Consider the following 24,136-nt stretch of genomic DNA (forward strand, 5'->3'; position numbering starts at 1 on the left):
AATGCGCAGGCATATAGTAGTTTCCAATAAATCCATTTACCCGGTGCACATACTCCCGTACTTTTTCAATCTGCCATTCGATAAATAATTCCTTTGCTTGTAAAATCGCAATCGAGCAAAGGACGAATTCATACATGTATATATACATTTATATATTATATGGTACACGCGTAAAACGAACTCTGGAATTTTCATCTCCAGTCGCGTCCAGAGCGGAAGTTTAACGGGACGCGGATTAAAAGGCAATATCGAGTTTTTTTTATTTTATTTGGAAAAAAAGGGAGATGAATAAAACGAGCGCGCCCACGTTGTATGGCTTACGGTAAGATGACAAAAAAAACGATGAAAGTGTATCCAAAGGATTTTTTTTTTTTTTTTTCATTTCACTGACTAAAAATATACACTTTGGAAATATTCGCCCCTTTTTTTCTTCTTCATGGATGGGACGTCGTTTTGAATTTATGAAAAAAGTGTAAGATCCGGGGAGCCTTATCTCTGGCCATTTATACGCAGATGGACCTCCCGTTTTCGGCTACCGTTCGACGCTTGGATTTTTTTTTTTTTTTTCCTCGACAGGAAGCCTATACGCTTAATTATGCGTCGAGTCACACAGTAGCCGCTTTGCTTTCCGGTAGCGCGCGCAGTATACCTATACACAGAGGAAGTGGAAATTATTGTGCGGTTCGCTAAAAGCCTTTTTTTTCCGCGCGCGATAACGCCTTTACCTTGAACTAGCAGCCTTTTTTTTCATACTTTCTCACGTGAGCACATACAATATACCGTATAGACACCGAGATCCGCAGCGATTAAGTGCACGATAAATGAAATATTCTTTTTTTTTCACATCCAAACAATGACTTTCAGGTGCTCGATTATTCCGATACATTGTTGGCTAGGGCAAGATAATTCTTGGGATTTACCATGAGAAATGAAGTGATTAATTAGATCAAGTAGGCGTGTTGCTCGGTTGATTACATCTCGCACAATGTGGTTGATATTTACACTATTTTTACGACCTTTACGTGTTTGTTTCAAAATTACTAGATGCATACGGACGAATGGAGTATTTATCTATTTCATCGATTTTCACTTTCTCAATGAACTAATGTAAAAAAAATCGTGGAAACACCAGGTCAACGAAACTATTCAGGGATTATACTCTCGTTCTACAAACGCTGTACGCCACAACGAAAACCATACACCCCAAAAAAAAAAAAAAAAAATCACGCACACGGAAAAAGCTCACGAGAGCAATGATTCATTGATCCTCAAATGAAAGGCGTAAAATCTCTCGAGCGCGTATAGCATGTACATGTGTATAGGATCGAAAAGCACAAAGGAAATCCCCAGCGCATGGAAATAATAATAATAATAATAATAATAATAATAATAATAATAATCTCGGGTTCGATCGTTAAGTCATTATTGTTGTTATTGTCTTTGATGTCGAATAAAAGCCCGAGCGGGCGTTTATTATTCACACCCGAAGATGACGAAGGGGAGGAGGAGGGGGACGAAAAAAAGCTCGTAAAAGCACCGGTCGTGATTTCACGAAAACGTCCTCCATTCCCGTTTTGTATATCGTCGTTGGGGCACTTTCTTTGTTTATACAAATCGTCCCTTCAGAAAAGCGATAAAATCAATGCTGGAATTTTTCGTTCATAAGCGTAGGATACCGATAACAGGCGCGTACTTTTTTTTTTTTTTTTTTTTTCCTCGCTAATGCGGCTGAGTAATGGTAATATACAACAGTTGCGTGTGTGTACAAGTGACACATTATGCGTGCACCGCGGTGAATTACGAAAGAATGAGTCGTACAAAGGAAAATACGTGATATGGTTTCGATTGCCGATATTTTGCGGATTTTGCGTTTCACCCGCTGTAATTTACGAAATGTAATTTTTTTTTAACATCTAGAATTACAAATGAGTTGTATCGGTAATCGGTTTAATGATGACGCTCTTTTTTCAAAGTTAAACTTTGACAAAAAAAAAAAATTAAAAAAACGCAAGCCATGAAAGATAACGTGGTATCTAAGCCTATGTGTCCATCAGTGTTCACAAAATCACGAGGAACCAATACTCTCGACACGATCCATACGATGAAAAATGTGCACGTAGGTTTCCATGAGTAGTACCACGTAAGGGATACAGTTGTAATTGCAACTTGTGTGACTCAATAAAAAAATAATTTCAAACTACTCTCCGACTGGATCGGTAACAAACACCATCGTTTCACTCGTCACTTTACGATATATACGTCGTAAGTTGCGTATGGGCTTCCTCGCCCATCACATACACCTTGTACCCACATTTGAGAGATCGGAAAAGTTTTTTTCTCGCGCATCCATACGCCGCTCGTAAATCATTATGTATACGACAGTTCGAGAGATAAACAGTCATCTACGTCTCGAGCTTCAAGTATAATGTATATACTATATAACAGCTATACGTGGAGTTACGATTCGAGATTATTTTTTATCGAGAAGAGACGCCTTTCGCGCTGCGATCCGTTGGAAACGCGCGCCGGGAAATTTAGTTACGTTACACATAGCTTTATTTTTTAATAATATATATTTACGTGTGTGTAATATGCTCGAGAAAAATAAAAAAGCTCCCACTTTTTGAGGGAGAAACTTTTACCCTCGCAAAGCAACCTCCCCCCCAAAGCGATCCATGCATTATTCGATATTCAACAGTTTTATCCCAAACACCCTGACGTACCCTCGATCCAACTTATGTGTATACATATATATTATATGGCTCCGAGCATCCGGCAAAACAACTTTTCGCCAAGTGCACGAACTTTCGATATTAAACATTCCATCGCTTTGCCCCGGCCCATAACTCGTCCGAGTACCTCCAGTGTATATTATGTATACCTACTGTTTCTCTGTTGTGACGTAACGATGATTATATTGTATACATTATCCTGTGGAAAAGGAAAAAAAAAATGATCAGCGCTCGACTTGGGAGCACTGACCTCTCTATTTCTCCCTCGGGTACCTGCGACTCTCTATAACATTGAAAAATGCACTTTTCTCAGCCTCGCGTTGGAAAAACGTCCTAACGAGATGACTGCCAAAGTCAAGCGTAGAAGGAAGTAACGGGGAAAAAAAGGCATCGGGACGAACTTTCGGGCAACGAGAAAAGTTACAAACACGAGTCGGTGCATAATCAATTTCGTTGCCCCTCTTTTTTCCCCGAGACGACGGATACTGTGACGAAAGCGCCCCGAGAGCTTTTAACGACGTATATATATATACGTGTATGAGCTCTGCTGCGCGTCGGTGCAACGTTTAGTGATAGGATAGGAACGGTGAAACTTTTCGTGGTTTACAGGAGTTTTTATGGAGCTTTTGTCCTTTTACTCGGTTTAACGAAATCGGATAGGTGTCCACTTAAATATTATAGTTGGTAAATAGAGCAACGATTCGATCATTGCGTTTAAATGGTACACTGATTGACAACCCAAGTACAGTTTTTTATTCTAGTCGTTGTTTTCGAAAATTCGCTGAGAGACCGAACATATAATCAAAAGATCGGTAAGCCGGTTTTGAAAAATCGTTACACACCTCGGTGGGTTTTTCGGTAAAAGTGTTGACTCTGTCCAACAGTTGAACCTTGCACTGAAACCCAAAGCGACCATTCAGCTGTGTGTGTAAATCCAGATAGCTTCCAAACGCCAAAAGCTCACTGAGCCTTTGTATGTATACCGTATACGCGTGCACCCAAACGAGCTTGGCCCACATCACGCAAGCCTCGTTCCAATGGCACACACGGCAAAATTGGCCTAATGATTCGTATACTTCGCGGTAATCGAAACTCAGGGACCCGATTATCGACTCGTAATTGCTCCACTGACATGTCTCGATTGTTTTTTTTCATTGACCCTCAGGTGTACATTCAATAATATGCAGGTACCTGGTTTTTGATCATTTTTTTTGTACACACACGAGTGCGTCGTTTATTTAGTATTTGACAAAAAAAGAGGGAAAAAAATTCGTCTTAGCTGCGATTTCACTGCAGTAAAATTGAATTTTCTTTTTTTCAGACTTTCTCGTGCTATAATATCGGAGGAATATCAATACTCTTTCGTATCTTAACATTTGAAAGTTACGTTTTTCATTGTTTTGCTACTTTTTTCCTTTAAATTTTTATTATTAAGTACATGTTAAACCTGCGATCACAGAAATTATGAAAATAAACACAAAGAAAAGAAAAAACAATTTTTAGTGCATTTACAACTTTTTTTTCAACTTTTAATTATCAAACACGTTAAACGAAACACACAATTGATTTTTGATCAAAGAAAATTACCTCTAAGCTACGAGGGTTTTATCTAACCTTTCAACTTTAACAAGCATTGTGCTCGTAAAACGAATACACATAAAAATCACCACGTGGGAAACTATCTGGTTTTTCTTTTATTTATCGGACACGAGGTGAGTACACAGTTTTGCTCCATGAGAATCAAGATTATAAACAACGCCCGTAAGCGCGTTTATCGCAATGATAAAAAGAAAAAAAAAAAAAAAAAAAAAAACGAAACAAGCATTCAACCACCCATTAGTTTTGCCATACACTCATATTTTCCTCTCTCTCTCGCGTCGTGGATTGTAGAGCCGCGTTTTGAAATTATCCTATACAACAACAAGTGCGATTTTTTCAGCGTTGCGTAATTATAATAAACACCGCACATCTTTTGCCGAAGGAGAAAATAAATAACAACGACGCATTGTCTTTGACCGTAAATGGACATTGGCTGCGCGTTGGTGCACTTACGCAACGAGAAAAGGAAAATGGCCCGTTTTCGTCTTACACGAGTTGATGCTTTTTTACAAAGAAAAAGTTTGCGTTGCGAAACCTCATCTTATTGGAAAAAAAAAAAAAAAAACATTCAATGCGCTTTTCGAATTTTTCTCAGGCGCTCTCGCGCGATCGATAAACTAATCGAGCCTCGGCTCGCAAAATCTCCCACAGGAGGTGGAAAAAAGAAAAAAAATGAACAAGCAAACAAAAGCAACAATATCGGCCGCTGATTTACGGGACAGCGATAAATAACTGGGAGCGTGTACGCGTTGAGATGAAAGCTCCTTTTACTTGCCCCCCCCTCCCCGATTTTTCTCTCAACTCATTTAAATTCCCTCGTTAAAATGGCCATTCACGCGCGCTTCCGTATTATTCAGTTTTGCTCCTATACCCTGAATCCTCTTCTCTTCCAAGCGAACGAGGAACATTATGCTAAACAGCCCCGAGATTTTGTGGAAACTGTCCCGCGGAAAAAATGGAAATTAACGAGTTTGCCCGGAAATCGTGAACGCAGACGCGCGAAATAACATTTTTAAACAATTAAAAAAAAAAAAAAAAAAAAAAAAAAAAAAACCGAGTTGGCTTTTAAAATTCCCAGCCCGGCGAAGAGATGCAAAAAGTCTCGGTGAAAAGTTGAAGAAGGGGCTGCAATTACACCTGGGTTTAACGAGCACTTTATACACTCTCCCGAGTAATTTTCCTCTGAATGGGCCTAGGTAATTATCCTCTTCGACGGCTCTTCAAGTCATGAGCTAAGGGCTGCCCGCTTCTTTTCTAGTTTTTTTTTCTTATCTTTTCAATTTTAGTCAATAATGTAGTTTTCAACCATTTGTTTTTTTTTTTTTTTTTTTTTTCAAATAAAATTATGTCATATACTTGGTTTGAATAATTTAGTGCTGCCCACAAGGTAAATTAATTAAATGCTTCAAAAGATGTGATCCCAAATGGGGAATAGTCGAACGTATAACGAAATTCGACTATTATTTTTTGAGAGGGCAACTAGTTGCAACTACTTCTGTGGAGTCAACAATTTTACTATCCATTAACCAAATTGTTTCACATATTATAAGAGTTTGAAATCGAGTTTAAAAATTGCAGCATTAACGGTAAGTCGTCAAGACACGTCAAACAAACCACTATACCCTCATTCTTGGATAAAAAAAAAATTATGCATCTTATTTCTGTCTCACAGTGATACCATATACTTTCTTTATTTTTTATCGTCATCGGTTACTGGTAACCTCCTACTTTATTGTCTCGAACCTTTTCAGACTCGACAACGTCTTTACTTATTCCACCGACCGAGCTGTGCCAGTCGACGAGGGCCAATGCTGTTTTTCACAACACTTGCACAAACTCGATAAAAAAAAAAAAAAACACAAAACATTGGACAATCCAATTTCAGTATCGACGAATATACTTAAAGCATCACAATGAAAATAAGTGTACACTTTTGTTTGCTTTAAGTATACGAAACCACCTTTAGAAACAACAACGGCGAGTGTACACAATCGAGGTAGAGGAAGGGTATAGCTACAACCGAGAAAATTGAAAAGAAGTGCGGAATAACTTTGCATCGAGAAAGCACGAAACGAGAGGAAAAAGGGGGGAGTCCCCGCAAGCTCGGGCGTCGGGTTTGCGCACGAACAAGAGGGAAGGGAGAGAAGGAGGCAAGGACCGCGTTCCGCGAGGTGGTGGTGCTCGAAATATTTTCGCCCGAGCACCGGGGGGTGTACGGATTCCGTCCGATGGGTCCAAGTTTTTCCTCCGACTGTCCATTTGTCGATGGCGATGGAAAAGTTTTCGCGTTGGCTTCGACCATTGGACTTTGATCGCATCGATCGCATAATATGATTGGACGAGAAAACAAAGTTTCGAGGACGTGTATGCGTGTAGGGTGTCGTAACTTGTCGGATCGACGTGGTGGAGGGGACATCTTTTATTACGTTAGTTTTTGTCGCAGGTATACACTCCTAGTCTTTATTGAAATAGACGAGCGAAACTTTTGCCGCACCATTGCCATGATTGAGACTGATGAGCCATGATTTTTTGAGCGATGGGACGTTTCATGGTTCTCGAACGTGTCAGTATATTAAATAATTAGGTGATTTGTGATTAGACCACTAAATATTTGTTTTAAGTATACATTTTTTCAAGTCATTACATTGGGATAAGAGAAGTATGGACAATGCAAGGTTATTTCCGTACAAGTTTGCAAATTAATGTACATTCAAAATGAAAACGTAAAATATAATGATCGATCAATCTTATACTCCATCGCTAAACCAAAAAAATTGTCCACCAAAAATCATCATCAAGAGTGTATAGGCGGACCACGTCAACTATGTACCATCCACCCTATTGTCATTTCCGAATATGAAAATTATATATAGGATACACGCTTTAGTCGCACACCCAAAGTTCCCCCCAGGCGCCGGAGAAAGGAAGATCGTAGTCGCCTACCCACGCGCTTACAAACACACTCAAAAACAAAAGCTTAGTTGCAAAAAAAAAAAAAAAAAAAAAAAAGAGGGGAAAAACTTATCCAATTTTCGGGGGGTCACCTCGATTGCAGATCCGACCCGAACAACGCGGGGCACATCCAACCGCTCAAACGGATCGTCCCCATCAGCCACGCGGGGAGAGCTTTCGCGCTTTCCGATCTCGATGCATTACGCGCGCGTCCGCACATACATTAAGCGCACACTCGAGGAGGAGGAGGAAGATGAAGAAAAGACCGCACAGCAACAACAGACGTGCCAATGAACTCGCCGGCGCGCTTTTTCCCTTCCTCTCTCTCTCTCTCTAATACTATACAAACGCTCGTGTTTGCGCGCGTAGGAGGAGGAGGAGGCCGCTGTTTGCTCGTTGCAGGAATCGCGCTTGTGGTAGTGTATATATACATATAGGTGTACGGGGGAAAGTTGTTTTCTTCTCGTTTCGCGGATGCTGACGATGCTTTCGAACGATCTGCGAGCGCGTAATCTCTCTCCGTACAGCGCTTCCGTTTTTTCGCATAACTGCGCGATGATGAGTTTGCACGCATGGGGATGGGAAGAGCCACGATCTCGGGGGGCCATTTGTTTATGGTTTTATTTTTCTCCGATGTTCTCTCTGTTTTTTGCTTTTATTTTTTTTTTTATATTTTACGAGCTAATGTAAATTTGGTTATTTTGATGGAGCAAAGGTTTTTCTTTCATCCTTAACGGTCCAGCTATACAACCAGCAAAAAGAAGTTTAAGCCAATGGTCACGTGCTCGAGTTGCTCATACGAGTACTCTCGTTTTTTTTTTTTTTTTTTTGTCGACACTCTAAACAGTATACTGCCAAGAACAAACTATCCTTCCGACTTTGTTATTTTGATTTTGCAATTTCCATACAAACGAAAAGAGAGGGAGGGTAAAAGAACTCATTTCTTCCGATTCTCGACCGTCTCCTCTTTCGCCCGTTGTTCTTTCACATGCACTCCCGTAGTTCGGCAGACTGTTTCCCCTCTCTTCGTCTCCTGAGATAATAATATTTGTGGATCCAGACGATTAGGCTCGCGTACACGCCGACATTGAAAAAAAGCTCCGCAAGCTCTTGACTCGAAGCTCCTTGTATCCCCAATTCGCGTGGTGATTTTTAGCTCTCCCTCTCTCTCTCTTGGTGTCCACGGGGTTCGGAGGGAGTAACCGGGGAATCCCCGAATGAAGGGTCGGGCGAATTTTCAAGGGAGGCAAAAGAAACCCAAATACCATTTCCGCGGGATTCGGAAAACCACGGAGGGGGGGGGATAACATCTCGGAAGTAACGGCAACGAGAGTAGATGATGCGCCGAACTGTCTGGAAAGTTCTGGCCGAGCTCCAAAATCTCGCTCCTATGCGTTCAGGGTTCGCGCGTGTATATGTATGCGATGCACCGAAGCCCCTGTAACCGCGTTATAACACACCCCGAGGGCAAACTTCCGGGCCTCCTTTGAGCTCTCTTTCCCTCCGCGTACATGCCGATCGCTGCGGGCTGCAGCCGCGAGTGTGTATATATGTACAGTTTGCCGATGCCGCTGTGTTGTTGGTTTACGCCGCGGGTGTATCCGTATGTATAGTTGGCTCCGTGCACTTTGACGAACTTTGCTCTACAGCGGTGGTGGGTTTTGGAAATTCGGGTTTACTGTGTACCTTTTAGGCCCCTACATTTTTTTTTTTTTTTTTTTTTTTTTTTTTTTTGAAGCCTTTGTACACAATTGTGGCGAGGGAACAATTGAATTGGATGGGGTTGAAGGAAACGGAGATTCTCGAGTGATACAACTGGACGCCGATGGAAAAAAGGGAGATGAAAACCAACAACAACAACAACAGGATCTCAACTCTGATGCTTACCACGTGGCACCGGGCAATTATAGTGTTTCATAAACTCCGATGCTCGTCTCGAGTGTTTTCCCGTGTTCTTTGCAAACGCCTCCACTTAATTGTTAGTTGGGCTCGGCCTCCGCAGCCAAGCATTATTCCAAGTTATTATTTGCTCGATGCGTTGTTTGCTTTGCAGCTAACTTGTGCTTTTATATTGTTTTTCTTTTTTTTGTTTTTTTTTGTTTTGTTTCCCGCTTGTCTCAAAGCTTTTAATTCATAAATATATATGCAATACGGATGGGTGGAGAATTGATTTTTTGTTTTCCTCCAGCGTTCGCCAGCGACTCTGTACGAACATTTTGCGTCGTTCCTCCCTATCTTATCTCGCGCTTCCTGTTTCCTATAATTACGATTACACGCTAACGCGCCAGATAAGTAATTCACGACGCCGAAAAAAGGCAAAGCTTATCGGGGAGCTTTCAATGACATAATACGTACATATACCAGTGGTATACGTAACTTTGGTGCTCTTTCATTGAAAATGATTTTCCATCTTGTTTGGGTCGTCACTTTTTGCTTAATGTATGTATTCTATGGGAATGTTAGCCAAGGCGACGGAGCTTTCAAGTATTGTAAAGCTTGAAAAGCACAAATCCCCTTACAGTCGTGGACTGTATGTATACGGAAACGAATACAATTCACACAAGCCACCCTCTCTCCGCCCATCACAGTCGTTGTTGTTTTTCAATTTACTCCCACAGTAGTACAGCCGTTTCAGGGGTAGATACACAACATTACGTATGGAGATAAAACAGTAGACAGTGCATTTTGTTGGGGTGAAAAGGTCATTAAAATTTAAATGAGATTAGGGAGGAATAAGATGCTTCAGGGTCTTTCGTCGTTGCCCTTGTCATTGGATTTATCGTCACCAACAACAAAGTTGTCTTATTATTTCAGACGCTGAAAATTAATTCTGGTGTATATATATACATATACCTTTGCTTGGCAAAAAAACGATTATTTCTCCGGTATACCATAAATAAAAACCTTCGTACGCGAGGTGTATGCGTCTTTGCTGATTTTCGACCAAAAAATCAACCTGCGTGCAGTATACTTACAATTGGCTAAACCACCGAAAATCACCACTCATTGCCCAATGAGGAACGCCCAATTAGGGGCCAGATACCAAACACAAAGGAACCCACTGCAAAGTGTACACACACCCCAAACAATGTATAATAAGACGAAAGCCAGCAGCCCCGGAGCGGCGCCTCGTGCAACAATTGTGAAACACAAAAGATCGAGATCAGCTCGCATATGTATACATATATATATGCATATACACGCGCAAAAAGTATAACGCGACGAGAAGCACACCGCGTTCTTTGAAGTGCCCGGCGCCGCCCCGATCATCGCCCCGGAATTCTAGAGCGACACTTTAGCTGATGCACAATATACACACACATAAGCATGCAATATACAAACGCCGGCTCATTTGCGCCGCGAGGGAGCAAGTAAATTTAGTTTGGCCCGACGAGTTGCAGGCATCAACCGGTGCGTATTATACAGGGGCTCTCTTCGGATGGAAGGAAAACACGCGTGGGCGGGCTTGTTATTGCGGGGAGGGGGTGGAGGAATTCGCAGGCTCGGTCGATCGATGAAGCGCCGAGGAGGACGGAAAATACTGTTTTCTGCGGCCTTTTCGAGATAATATGCCGAAAATCGGCTCGGATCGGTAAATCGATCGCTACTGGAACGCGCTCTTGAGGTATTGGTTTGTCAGATCTTTGAAGCTCGGCAACGATAGTGCCAACAATCCAATTCCGTTTGGATTCTCGATCCAGTTCTGGTTGACTTTTTCCTTTTCTCTTCCCACACGCGCCAAGGCTGAGATGGATGATTCTCGGGATGTCGCGTGACAATGACGGATCATGGCACGGTGGGCTTCCAAGTGCTATTATTAGACACTTGATTTTCGCGGCTGGACGGAAAAGGAGCTTCAACTCCATAAATATAGCTCGCGCCTCAGGGTTGAGGTGCATTTTTTTTTTAAATCAAAGTAGGACAGTCGAGTTCTTATGACAATGGCAACATGTGAGAGTAATGGAAGTTTGGAATTTTCCAAAACCACACTGGTTCGACTCAAACAAGAGGAAAAAGTAAAAAACATCCTCATCAAAGCGGTACGCCATAAAAAAAAGGAGATATCCATTCGTATGCTAGCTCTGGCGCGTATTTTCCACATGTTACCATAAGCGTATGCAGTGCGCACTCGCATGTAAGTACAAAGGTAAGTACTACACGCGGAGAAGACAAACGCAGCCGGCGTGCGATTTTTTTCTCGCGGCCTCTCTTTCTTCTCTTTCCCTCTCCCATCGATTCGCCCTCTCCCCTTCGTTGCGCTAAAGAGGCTCCACTTGATGTGAATATGTGGGCAACGCTATATATATAGGTGTGCTGTGGTGTAGTGGGTGCACTGCGACGTCATGCGATTTTTTTACAAAAGATAATCCCGAGAGTGGAGCTACGATGGTCATCGAGTTTACCTACTTGCAAAAGAGAGAGGAAAACAAAAAGAGGAATAATAGTTAAAGTGGCACTTCATATGGAAAGATTTTGACAGCGACTCCGCGTGGCTTTGATGCAAGTCACTTGAAAATCGCTCTTTGAGCAATATATTCTTCATACGTATTAAAATAAAAGATCGATTATGATAGTACCATCGTCGAATTAATAATATTTGTGAATAATCTATGGAAGAGTTTTTCAATCAGCGATGCATTGAGTATCTTTGTATTATTATTTTGAAAACGATAATACATTATTTTTGTCAATGTTCAACTTCAAAGGGCCACTGTTCACAATAAAAATTCGTATGTCTCGCTTATTTAATTCGCTTAACCGAATCCTGAATCAATCGGTTGTGCCACTTCAACCCCGAGCACGTCGATCAATTGACCTGTGCTCCGGCTATTTGTCATAGTCTTGTTTTTCTTTCCTCGCTTTGTTAATAGTACACACGTTTTCTGTCATTGAACAAATTAGTCGCGTCTGGAGGCCACGGCGCACTACGTGTACGTAATACTCGTGCTTGCGGCTCGTGCTAAGTACCTGCTTCTTCTTTAGTTCGGCTTCTTCTTTTTACGAGCCTTGGGTTTGTCGATTTTTCTACGGTACATGAATAAGTATGCGTGGACCATTTGAATTTTCAGTGAAAGTATTGAAAAAAACAAAAACAAAAAAATTAGGAGAAAGTATCGGTAGGGAATTTGTGTTTTTCCCCGATCTTAGATTATCTTTCTAGCGATGTAACTCTTGTCGTCGTGCTATCTTTTCTCAAAATTGGATTTAGTTGACTTTGCGATAGAGAAGGGCTTTTGAATAATATATCACAGTGTGCGATTTAATGATTTTCAAACGATTTACTCAAATTCTAATTAATTTCATTAAGATGGACTTATTTTAGGGTGTGTTTTTGTAAAATATGACTATTTAAAAGTAACGGCTCTGAAAAAAAAAGAGAGACTCAATTGGAGACTGGCGCTTTTCAGCTTCTCGATTTTGACTTATTAGCTAACTTTACCAGTAATTTAAACTCTGATCAATATAATCACGCTATAACACGTAAGAATCGTATTAGCACAAATAAATGTCGTTTGAATCGAATTATCAACAGTTCCATGTATTTTTTATTTATTTATTAATTTTTTTTTTTTTTTTTTTTTTTTTCTATAAACCAATATCAGTTTGACTAATAAAAAAATGACTTTTATGCAACAAGCCTTCATAGAAAGTAGAACAGTAATTTCCGGGCCCCACGTCAACCCCCTCACCCTTTTCCTTTAAGTAATCGTACAAATGAGGAAAAGGTAAAAGACAATTAAATCGCTCAAGACGGTCCATCCTCTTTCGTAAAGTATCAACGAAACCCAATTCTCTCTACAAAAGCTCGAAAGCGCACACACAGCACATTCCGCGCCCCGTAGTTCCCCGCAGCTCCATTTAATCTTCGCTTCAGCGGAACACAGCTCTATACCGCACACGCGCATCCTCCGCTTTGCGGCTCGTAATTAAATTGCAGAAAAAAAAGCCCAAAGGGACTGGGGTAGACAAGCCGAGCTATTCGCGTTGAGAATTCGCGTGGTTGAACGCACGGTAATTCAATTCGAATTCGATCATTCGGCCACGGCGCGCTTTGCCGGTGCGATGCCGGCCGGCGTTTTCCATTGCACTCGTCGGTGCAACAAAAACATGCACCCCTCCTCTCCCTCTACCTTTATCTGATACACCTTTCTACGTGTATTTACTTTATTTACTTTGTAATGTGTATGTATACACAGTCCGTATAAATAGAGATTTCGTTGTGATGTAAGATAGAAGGGGTTAACGAAATGATGGTTATGTTTTGGAAGAAGGACCAAACTTTTCACCTTCTCCTTCTTAAAACAAAGGTAAGTATATAAGTATTCCACATTTTTTACTTCTTTAATTAAGCAATGATATAATCTTCAGAGGAGAATAGTCACACACATAACCTATAAACCGTCGTCATTGACCTGACGTAGTATGATGATTCAAAGAGAAGATTCAAGTATTAAAAAAAAAGCATCTGTTTTTTTCCTGTTTCGCGTTGTATGTACAGTGTCACGACTGGGTTTTAACAAAGCAGCAGCCAAATGTATATATGTAGGAAGTAAGCCAGCCGGCGCGTAAATATTATATCCTCCTCTTCCGCGTGGGAAATTTCCTGGCTAACAATCTTCTCTTCCTTCCTTCCTCTCCCTCCTTCTCTTTTATTTTATCTCTCAAGAGCGTGACTCTCTCTCTCTCTCTCTACATGCCCTCTCACGGCAGTGACCCCTTCCCTTTTGTTGTTGTTTGAGGAGAAACGAAAAAAAAAGCCATTCACCTCTTCTCCTTTTTCTTCCTCTTTATACACTCTATCCTGACCTTCTTGTTACTTTCGCCAAGCACGTTTATACATCTACTTTCGAGCCAAGGTGCACGTCTCTCGGGGATATTATCCACCATGTACTGTATAATATACCTTAGCCTAAGCAAAGTATCATGGACGCCTCGAAAGCTCAGAATCCTCGCATGCGAGTGACCTGTGGTTCTCATACGTGCTGGGAGTATTTTTTGGCCGGAATCGAGTTGCCGTATCTGATGGAGTTACGTAGAAGATTGGACGGGCAACTAATCGTAAATTGTGACTTGCCTATATACGTGCGTTTTTTTCTCGAGGTAAGTGTACACTGTAAGAGTGTAATTTCAATCCTGGTTTTCGGGATAATTGGATAGTGAAAGTATGTAATTATGCATAATTTTCCATAAAGATTTTCTCACGTGGACTCTAAAGCTTGATTAATCGAAAATAATAGTGTTCCACTCGACAAGGTATAGGGTAATTGAATCCCACATGGTACGTGGGTACAACTTGGCTCTACAAAAAACTGAAAATTAAATATCTAAATGATCATTTTTAGATAAATTATATTGTGAATGGAAACGAGATTTGTGACCACAAAAATAAATTTTACAGCGTAGCAAGTTGAACGAGAGAGTGACAAACATAATCGGAGCTGTCCATCGGTGCGGACGTTTCTACACGAAAAGCAGTTTTCATTTCCAATGCAGGAAATGGCTTTTCATCAGGCTTCCGTCGAACTAATCAAAATCTCGAAAAGTAGGCCACGCAGTGTCCATTTACTTCGTCAACGTGTGCTTCTACATACGGGAAATCAGCACCGATGTTATGTATTCGATGAGTGCTCTGATAATGTTTACCAAGTAATATGAACTGTTGAAAGACCCGTGGAGAAATTCATTTTCTATTTAACATCAAGCAGCTTTGAAAATTTAAATTTGCTTACGATGGCTGATGTGAATTTTGTTTATTTATTGCTCAATACGTAATAGTTACTATTGATTATAAGTTAGAAAGTATATATGATGAAGAAAACGAGGTATCACTTTGAAATTTAAACAAAACAAATTACAAAACCAGTAACTCTTTTCTACCTTATATAGACTTTAAAATGGACAAAAATAATTTTCAAAATCTCGTGTGTGTGAAAGGTATGTTTTGGTTACATACGAAATATTTGATTAACCATTTTGCCGAAGAAATAATTATCAAGGACTTTTATTAATACGAATAATGACAAATGTGAAAATGTAATGAAAAAACAAACTACCGTTTAAAAAATTTAAAATTTTTCCAAGCTCCCCAGCATAAATATTGTGGTGATACTTGTTCAATTTAAAATAACAAAAAGAAGATGCGTACGATACAACCACAATTACATTACAATAATTAAAAAAAAAAAAAAAAGCTTACGAAATTCTATAAATAGATTGGCACCTCACAAAGTATTGTCGTAATCACTTTGGCGTGTCTACTTTCTCTATAATCATAAACTAATTGGAGGATTAACGAGTTGGAAAGGAATTCTAAAATGACTTTGGTTTAAAGGCTGATTCATCGCTTGGACAAGTCGAAAAGAGATTGGGATGAGCAGGTGAGTTTTCTTCGAAGACCGCCTGCACGTACACTTTTATCCTCGTCCATATATATAAGACTCCCAGCGCGGCTGCACAGGTATATAATTGTAACAGCACTCATCATCCGATATGCCGCGCCACGACTTCCTTTCCTCTGTTTTTCCCACGGTGCCTCGCTGGTACACAGGAGATAAGGTGATTCATCCCCTGGAGAGCTGTGGACCAGCGTCCAAGACCCTCGGGACGAGCTCGACAACTCCGTTGGCTTTTCTTCGCGATTCCTCGTAGCCCCGTGTGTTTATCTCTTTTTTCCTTATACCTTTGCTCTATGTACTCTGATGGGAACGGATTTTGCTCCTTTATGCGACCTCTGGGGTTATTCGTTACGCTGACTCAGAGATGGATTTATCAGTCGGCAGTTGGATCTCGACGAGTCCGGGAACTACCGGTTTTATGACAATATTCTGTTGGTCTTTTTTTACACATCGAATCGATTTCCAATGGGCAGAAAAGTTTTTCGACCATTTCGCGACGTAAAGTTTTTTGCATCGTAGCTATAAGGTATAGATGAGCTAGGGGTTGAAAAAAAAAAGATACATTAAAAAAAGGATAAAGAGAGAAGGGTGCAATACTATCAATCGTGTTAACTCGATCACCTTGAGTGAGAGGGGCGCATCTCTTCTTGACATACATATTAAATTGTCGGGTTTGTTCTGTAGGGGTTGTGCCCCTAACGATTTAGATTTTTCGCCTCTGTTTCTCGTGAATAACGAGCTCGTCACGGAAAAATAGCGCATGTCTTTTTTTCTTCAAGTTTTTCGCTCAAAAACGTCAAGACGAAAATTATACTGTGACGAGTCTCGAGAAGTGCTTACTTATACTTCCCCGTTTTTTGAAGATTTTGCAAGAGTCGGCTCCTTTAGGTGCTCGTTTGGCTTTTTTTTTTTAAGTAGTCGGGTAGAGGGAAACTTTTGGCTGCTCACGAGTGCTTATTTTGTTCCTTCACTTTTCGAAAAGTGCCTGGTTCAAGTGGACTACAGCGGTAGTTTTTAAAAATTTACCCGCGAAGGTTTTCAGGCCATAACAACTTCGTGAAAGTGTCTTTGGTAGTTTTGTAAGGGTAACAGGTGAAATTTGAGAGTAAAGTTTGATAAAAAGAACAATTTTTTGGCCCGCATGAAAGAACAAGTGTGTGTACTTACGTAAAATTTAATTTACATCAGTTTTTTAAGTTGACATCTTAGATCGCTATAGCTACAGCCGTGAAAAAAATTTAATGACTTGATGTATGAAAAAAATGATGATTTCAGTTCCCTAAATACCGTCGAAAAAATACAACTTTTCCAGGTTTTTACTAAAAAATAATAATTATTGAATTTGTGCTTGTGGTTTGAAAAAAAAATAATAATAATAAATAAAAATTAATCGTTACAAAATCTCGTGTTTCGTTTCAATGGTGCATTTTGTTTGTTTTTTTTTTTTTTCATGCCTCGAAAGAAAAAGTTGTCCATCGAAAATCGAATGTCCAAAGAATCAACGAAAAGCACATTCAATTTAATACACGGAGCAAGTAGGTACGAGTACATCAAGTAACGTCGTCAAGACTCCGGCGCGCTCGCTTTTCCCCGAGTACCTCCAATCATTCTCTCGGGAATAAAAATTACATTCGTCTTCTTTTTTTATTCCTTCCTCCTTTCCTTCCCCACTTCGTCTTGCTCCCGGAATAGAAAAAAAAGAAAAAGAAAATAAAATGAAAAAAAAAGAAGCTAGAGAGAAAGTAAGCATTTCGTGCTCGGCTGGCGATTTACGAGAGAGCAACAGCACACCACCCCAAGGTTGCGCGAAAAACTTGAAGAACATTCCCTGTTGCTGTGCGGACTTTGCTGCTATACACGTATATCCACCGACTGACTTTTCTTTTTTTTTTTTTACTTGCAATTAAAAATACCGATTTTCAATTTTACTAACTGCGTCGCTTCAATGATTTCATCATTTTTACGTCCGAAAATTCACGCGCGTCGATAAGTATGCACTTTTGATGATTCAATGAAAAATTCGCGCGATAAAAGCGAGGACGTTGATCTTTGCGGAATCAAGCGAAGGAGGGAAAGAAAAGAAAAAACTAAAAATTTATCGATCCCCACACGTGTTTAAAATACGAGAGTGCGTTTGTTTCTTTTCTTTATTTGCTCCAACCGCGCAGAATCGGCGTAACGAAGCGGAGATAAATTACCCTCCGCACAAAGGAGGCGATAAGATAAACACGTGAAAACGCCTTTTATTTTTTTTTCTTCACTTTTCCCTCTCCCGCCGGTATGAAAAATCAAAGATTCTCAATTTGGCGCCATATAACAACAGCTCGGGCGCCCGTGATCTCTTTTTTGTTCGGCCAAGGGTTTTTTCTTTTTTTTCCTGCAGCTAATTTATACCCCAGCTTTTTTGAATTCCGATGTTAAAACGCGTTTTTGCATGTAGCGCCGATGATTTCTCTTGCACGTGGTTCAACAGCCACGTGTATCGGTGGTAAAAGTACATTGGGTAATGTGCGTTGAAAAGAAAAACAAATTGAATCATAAAACGTCGATGAGCACCCAGAGAGGAAAAGCTGGCCTGGGAGCATCAAACAAGAAAAAAAAGGGCCAAGCTCTACGTCGTGCGGGCTATCCGTTGGAATGGCTGTGGAATTCAATTTCCGGAATCTTTGGCCGCACCAAAGATGCTGTGCACGAAATATTTATATTCTGATAGAACAAAATTGCAAGAAAAAAAAAAAAAAAAAAAAAGATTAGGTGTACCTTGTGTACGGAGCCATCACAGTTTCCGCTCGATTTCGCGCTCTACCGACCCCGCGAACTCGTATCTGCCCTCTCACGTGTTGTACACCCTACCGATCTTTTTCCCCCATCGGTTGTCAATTTCTTTATGCGGGTGCACCGAGAGAGCTTTCGATCTTCTCTTTCGTTCGAAATTCCAGAGGTTTCGCCGTCGCGATTCCTTTTCTTACAGATGAATCTTTATGTGCAGCGAACATGAAAAATTGGCCGTTGTTCTTTTGAAATGTTTATTTATTTTATTTATGTTGGCATGAAAGGTCACGTATTATGGTACCCATGGTCTGAGTGCCTGCGTTCAACTACCTTTTCTGGGCCAGGGCGTAAAGCACGTAATTGCGAAAATAATATATATTATAGTACTTTATCGTCCCTTGGGCCAAAAAAATGACACTAGTTGTAATGATACATACCCGTTACGAGCGCAAGTGGACAATACATTTTGCAACTTTAATAGAGAGACTAACTTTTAAAATTGAATATCTATATCTTGGATAAAGTTTATACGCAGGTGTAATTGGAATGAATCAAAGAAAATGGCACTTTGATGTCATATTATATCAGGATACATTTACGTATATTATTATCTATTGTAAGTGGTTTATACGTCAAACATTTTCTTTTTTTGCCAATAAAGTAATACACAGTCATTTTTCGGTGCAAAACTTTTTTCAGTTTGCTGTTATCATTGTCAAATTAATTTTTGGTTTTGCTAGACTTTTTTACCATATATACTGAGGTTATAGTGATAAATTAACTAAAATACCTGACAGTTGGCTCATTTCATAGTGACATTTCACGTGGCTGTCAGTGTATTGGTACTTCCTATATGTTTGCCGCGAGCCTGTATGCATATATGTCTTGTTTACATTACGTTATTTACACATGCACTTTAGATTTTAACAGTCACATTCAAGTCCTCACGAAAAAACAATATTGTGCAGCCGCAACAATAATTTTACTTGTAAGTTGTTTAATCTTTACATCGTTATTTATACTCATTCGATCCTCAGATGGTTCAACATTTCCAAACCGATGTTTCGGTGAAGTCTGCTATCCTGACACACGATTTAACTGTTGGTATATATACTTAACATTCTGCTCTCGAATGATATAAGTTATCTAATATTTTGACGATTCAGACTAATCATAGAAAATGTCATCAGTATCATAGATGATAATAATTAATTATTTTTAAGGGGGTTTCCCATTGCTTGCATAGGTTAGAGTTAATTTTATCAAGGTGCCATAACCTAAAAACCAGACGTTTCCTTGTTTACCGTCATCTCAAAACAAGTTTACAGTTTGTCTTGACTAAAAAACATGCAGATGATTCAGACTTTACTTTAGAGCAGGCAAAGTTAACTGCGAATCTTTATTTTTTTATCGTGGACATTATTGGATCTCAACTTATTTAATTCTCATTTTTTTTATGTGCTTCAGGGTTCAGAGTTTTGTGCACACATCCTACAAAATCATGCCGGTCATGATGGACAAGAGTACGGTTATTCAGATGATGCAGAGCGATTTTGTTCAAATTTGTAGGGAAAGGAGTAATTTATCAAAGCAAATGAAAGATTCCGAGGAAGACGTGAGGGAATACATGAAAGATCTGCTTGCTCAAGTGAAATCTGGCTCGTTGATAGTAGTTGCAAAAACTCCAAATGTTTCGAACATAAGAAACATAAGCAGCAGTATTCAAATGATTCCAGAAAATGAAGAAATAGAACTCCTCTCATTGTCCTCCGCTTGCAACAACACAGAGCTCATTTTGGAAGTATCTAATGCTTGCTCTGGTAGAGCAAAAAGAGGAGCATCCATAAAGGCGACTGATAAAATAAAAATGCAGCAGTCGATACACATAAATGACAAATTGAGAAGGCCATCCAAAGAGGATGATGAGTTATTAACCAGGAAGGTAAGTTTCGTTGCTTTTATATGTATTTTTTAATTTTATGCATGAGTCTTGTAATGATATTCCTATACTTAAAACCATCAAGAAAAGTGAAGCAAGAAATTCCAAGAAATCATTTGGAAGCTGTGAAAATGTCAGACCTTCTGAGCAAATGAAAATGAGTTTGAACAAGAAAAATCAAATAGTTGAAGAAATAAAAAAGAGAGAGTCGCACAAACGTAAGTTGAATGGTCAGGATACGGATCATGATTCCATTTCAATGTCTGAAAAACCAACTGAGCGTGCCTCCAAGAGACTACGCCTTACATATTCGTCTTCAAAGGAACAAAACACTAATACAAGACAGGTTAATGGATCTGTGGGTGTCAATAATGCTGATATAAGTTTGGCTGCAATAAACAAAGATGTAACAGGCACGCCCATCGGAAATACAAACTGCGAGAAAAAACAAAGCAGAGTTAATTATGCGACTGTTTTGATAGAACCCTTGCCTTCCTTCAAAAAGTCGGCGAACCAGACTTTCATGATTACAAATACTGTACTTAAAGAACTTAGTATGCTGAATAATACTAGCCGGAATAGGTCAGAAACAAGAGTTTCTCAAGATGATGGAGCCTCGGCAGGTTTGAAAAATTCAAGAGGATCATCAAAGAGCATAATAGTTCTTGAACAAAAAAAACGTTTGAGCCAAGTTAATCATCGTAATACAGATAATGCATTACCAGAAGGACGTCAGTCATTGCTGCAAAGGCGCAATGCTACCTTTAATAATAGCTTCTTGGTGAGTGATGTAGATGAAGTTCAAGGTACTCCACCTAAGCAAAAAGGCTTAAAGTCGATATGCGAGGTCAAATCTGGATACAAACCAAAGGTACTATTTAATCCTTATGCCCCAAATTCTGTTAAAAAGAGAGTCCAAGCTTTTGAGGAAGTTGCTGTTAGTCCAAAAAAAGTTGAAACTGGGTGTGTGGCAAAAAATACTAGAAAAAATACACGTGCCCTAGCTGAAACTTTTGAAAGCCCTACAGAAGTACAAAGTATAAGTGAAAAATGTGAGAAAAAACGTCAACTAAAAGCTAATCCATACTGCAAAAGACGTCTCTTGCTCGGACAAATCTTAACAAGTAAAAATCACCTACTCACGCCCTCTAAAGCTCAAACTGTCATTAATATCGTAAGTTTTTTTTAACAATTGCCTCATAATTACTAGACAATAATTTTTTATTCCTTTTTTCATTCAACTGTTTGTTTATTTAAATTTTAAAATGACAAAACTCGATGTGTAGCTTTTAAACAGATCTTGTGTAGATAATGTAACGCGCGTTGACGCGCCTATTCAAGCAACAAAATCATCTTCAAATTCTGTAAATAAAGCATCTGAAGAAAAAAAAAGACACGCCCATAACGAAGATGCGCGACAAAAGCGGGAAGCGCTTCTTAAACTCGACGCCGAAGAAAAGAAAAGGTATTTTGATGATTTCTGTAAGTTGCAGCAGTTGTAACATTGGACATCTATGGAATTTGTTTTAGAAAAAGAGAAGAAAAAGAGTTGAGAAACAAGTTGTCTAGGGAAGCTCAAGAGAAATTAGAGCTTGAGAAAAGGCTTAAAGCTAAGAGAGAAAAGGAAGAAAAAGCAAAGTTAGCCCAGCAAATGCAAGACAAACAGAAGGTACTGATGGAGAGAAGACGCTTGCTTCAAGTGCAGAGGGCACAGGTATGCTTTGTTAATAAATTTATTGCATGCACTTCTCAAAACTATTTGAAATCGTTACAGGAGAAAGAAGAGAAGCGAAGACAGGAAGAGCTGATACGCTTGCAGCGTCTGCAAGATCAGGAGGAGCAAGAAAGATTACTTGCTGAACTGAAACGCCAAGAGCAAGAGTTGGAAAAACGGAAGCAAGCATTAAAAATGAAAAATAAGGTGGAATCCAAGATTAGTTAATAATTTTTACCCAGCTAATGAAATTTTTGAATGTAGGATCATGCAAAACTTTTATTTCAATTTTCGCACAGCAGGTCAAGGCTGCAGCAGCGCAAAAGCAAGGGACAAATTATCACAAAATTGATAGTATTCCTGCAAACAACACTGACGATAGGTCGGAGACTCTATACTTGACTCAAGGTACTCATTGTTTTGGCAATTTTTCTAAAGTGTATTTATAAAGCTAATTTTTGGGGGTTTCAGAAAGTGTGCAGGAATTGACAGCATGGCAGAAATACATATCGCCGGATATCAGGCTTAAGTATTTTGGTGTGGAAAATCGCGATTGTCACTATTTCAAGCATCTTAATTCCAAGAGATTGAAAAGAACGTCGAGTGCCGGTTGGGAAACCCCACTTGAATGATGGATCAATCAGTCCGTTATTGAGAAATGAAGAAGATTGTGTCGTAATATGCAACTTGAATTATTACAAGATATTTAATTATTTATATAATTGGTTAAGATTACCCCACTATGGTTATCATAGTTATAATGAACTACTTTTTGCTCTTTTATAGAGCAATGGTGTATACAACCATTGTACATACATTGCATAAATATTTTTTTTAAATACGTGATGTGTCTTTTAATTCTACACGAAGAAACGGCTCGTGCATTTATATCTTTTTTTTAAAACAATTTAATTTAAACGCAGATTCCTCATTCACCCAAAAAATATGCACTAACAATTGTACTAATCAATCGGCAGCAGTTTCATTTTCTTTTTCATTATTTCTCTGTACTGCTTCTCGGTTATTTTTTCCCCACAAAGAAATGCAATTTATAAATCTAACTTACCATTTGAGTTATTGACAATCCGATCAGATGCCCCGTGGTCTGAAAAAAAAGGAAAAAAGGGATTGGTAACTTATTTAATTTCAAACTAAACAGTGTAGTTATAGTTCATGGTAAATTCTATTGGTGTTAAGTTTATGTGGTGGTATTAAAGCTTTGGTAGAAAACAAAATTACACCGTCTCTGTTTCAAGTTTAAAGGGCAATAGGACATTTTAGAGATAAAAAAGCGTTTTCGCTTTGTGCTTCTCGAAATAATCAATTTTTTCATTTTTAATACAAAAGAAATCATAAAAGAAAATTCTTGGTATAACATATCCTCTACCCATAATACTACACACGTAAGCCTACAGATTCGTACATACACGACACGGTTTCGCACGCAAACGGAGATGCGTGTGTAATTTTTTCATATAAATATATAATGCAAGTATATCTAAAGAAGGAATGTATAATTATAAGAAGCGAAGAAGACGATGCCGCTGTGTGAGAGGAAACACAAGTATTCGAGTATAGGAGCGCAAGGGAGCAGTAGCGCACTGGTTTAAGAAACAGTGTCAGTGACCGACAGCCTAAGGCCATCATCATCGCTGCTCGCTATAAGTGTACATAAGTATACTTGGATATGATATTATGCGCTCGTCTCTGGATTACTCTCTTGGCTGTACATGTGAGGTTCTCTTATGCATATATATTGTACACGTATGTTTGTGGGGTCGGGTTTTACTCTCCGATCCGATACGACTTTGAGCTGCAGGAGGAAGTTCTGTACACGATTCCCTTGATCGTTAAGGCTCGGCTTGTTGCGGTGTACAGCTACATAGAAAACGATGATTTACGTACGATACTTCGTAGTGGGTCATTTGGCTCTGGAGAGATAAATCGATCGTGTAGCTGAATTTAGGCGAAAAATCGGTAACAGATTACCTATTTTTGTACACGAAATCGAGGAAGTGCGTATATTGTTTGC

At 39.5% G+C, this 24,136-nt stretch overlaps 1 protein-coding gene across 3 annotated transcripts; it reads left to right on the top strand.

Moving 5' to 3' along the window:
* Nucleotides 1–19,355: 19,355 nt before the first annotated feature.
* Nucleotides 19,356–22,897, top strand: LOC106639033 (uncharacterized). Of its 3 annotated transcripts, none has more exons than XM_089588472.1 (8): nucleotides 19,356–19,439; nucleotides 19,919–20,393; nucleotides 20,476–21,564; nucleotides 21,677–21,855; nucleotides 21,921–22,104; nucleotides 22,165–22,311; nucleotides 22,404–22,512; nucleotides 22,576–22,897. In XM_089588472.1, the coding sequence occupies exons 2-8, from the start codon at nucleotides 19,953–19,955 to the stop codon at nucleotides 22,734–22,736; spliced, it is 2,310 nt and encodes a 769-aa protein (XP_089444598.1). In that variant the 5' UTR covers nucleotides 19,356–19,439; nucleotides 19,919–19,952; the 3' UTR covers nucleotides 22,737–22,897. The 3 variants fall into 3 exon arrangements, with proteins under 3 accessions (XP_089444598.1, XP_089444600.1, XP_089444599.1); XM_089588474.1 differs by having other exon boundaries at nucleotides 22,407–22,512; XM_089588473.1 differs by lacking the exon at nucleotides 19,356–19,439 and adding an exon at nucleotides 19,513–19,551.
* Nucleotides 22,898–24,136: the final 1,239 nt, after the last annotated feature.

Source organism: Copidosoma floridanum, unplaced genomic scaffold, assembly GCF_036245765.1.
Source record: "Copidosoma floridanum isolate Cflo_tuat_1 unplaced genomic scaffold, Cflo_Japanese_pri ptg000007l, whole genome shotgun sequence".
Lineage (NCBI taxonomy): Eukaryota > Metazoa > Arthropoda > Insecta > Hymenoptera > Encyrtidae > Copidosoma > Copidosoma floridanum.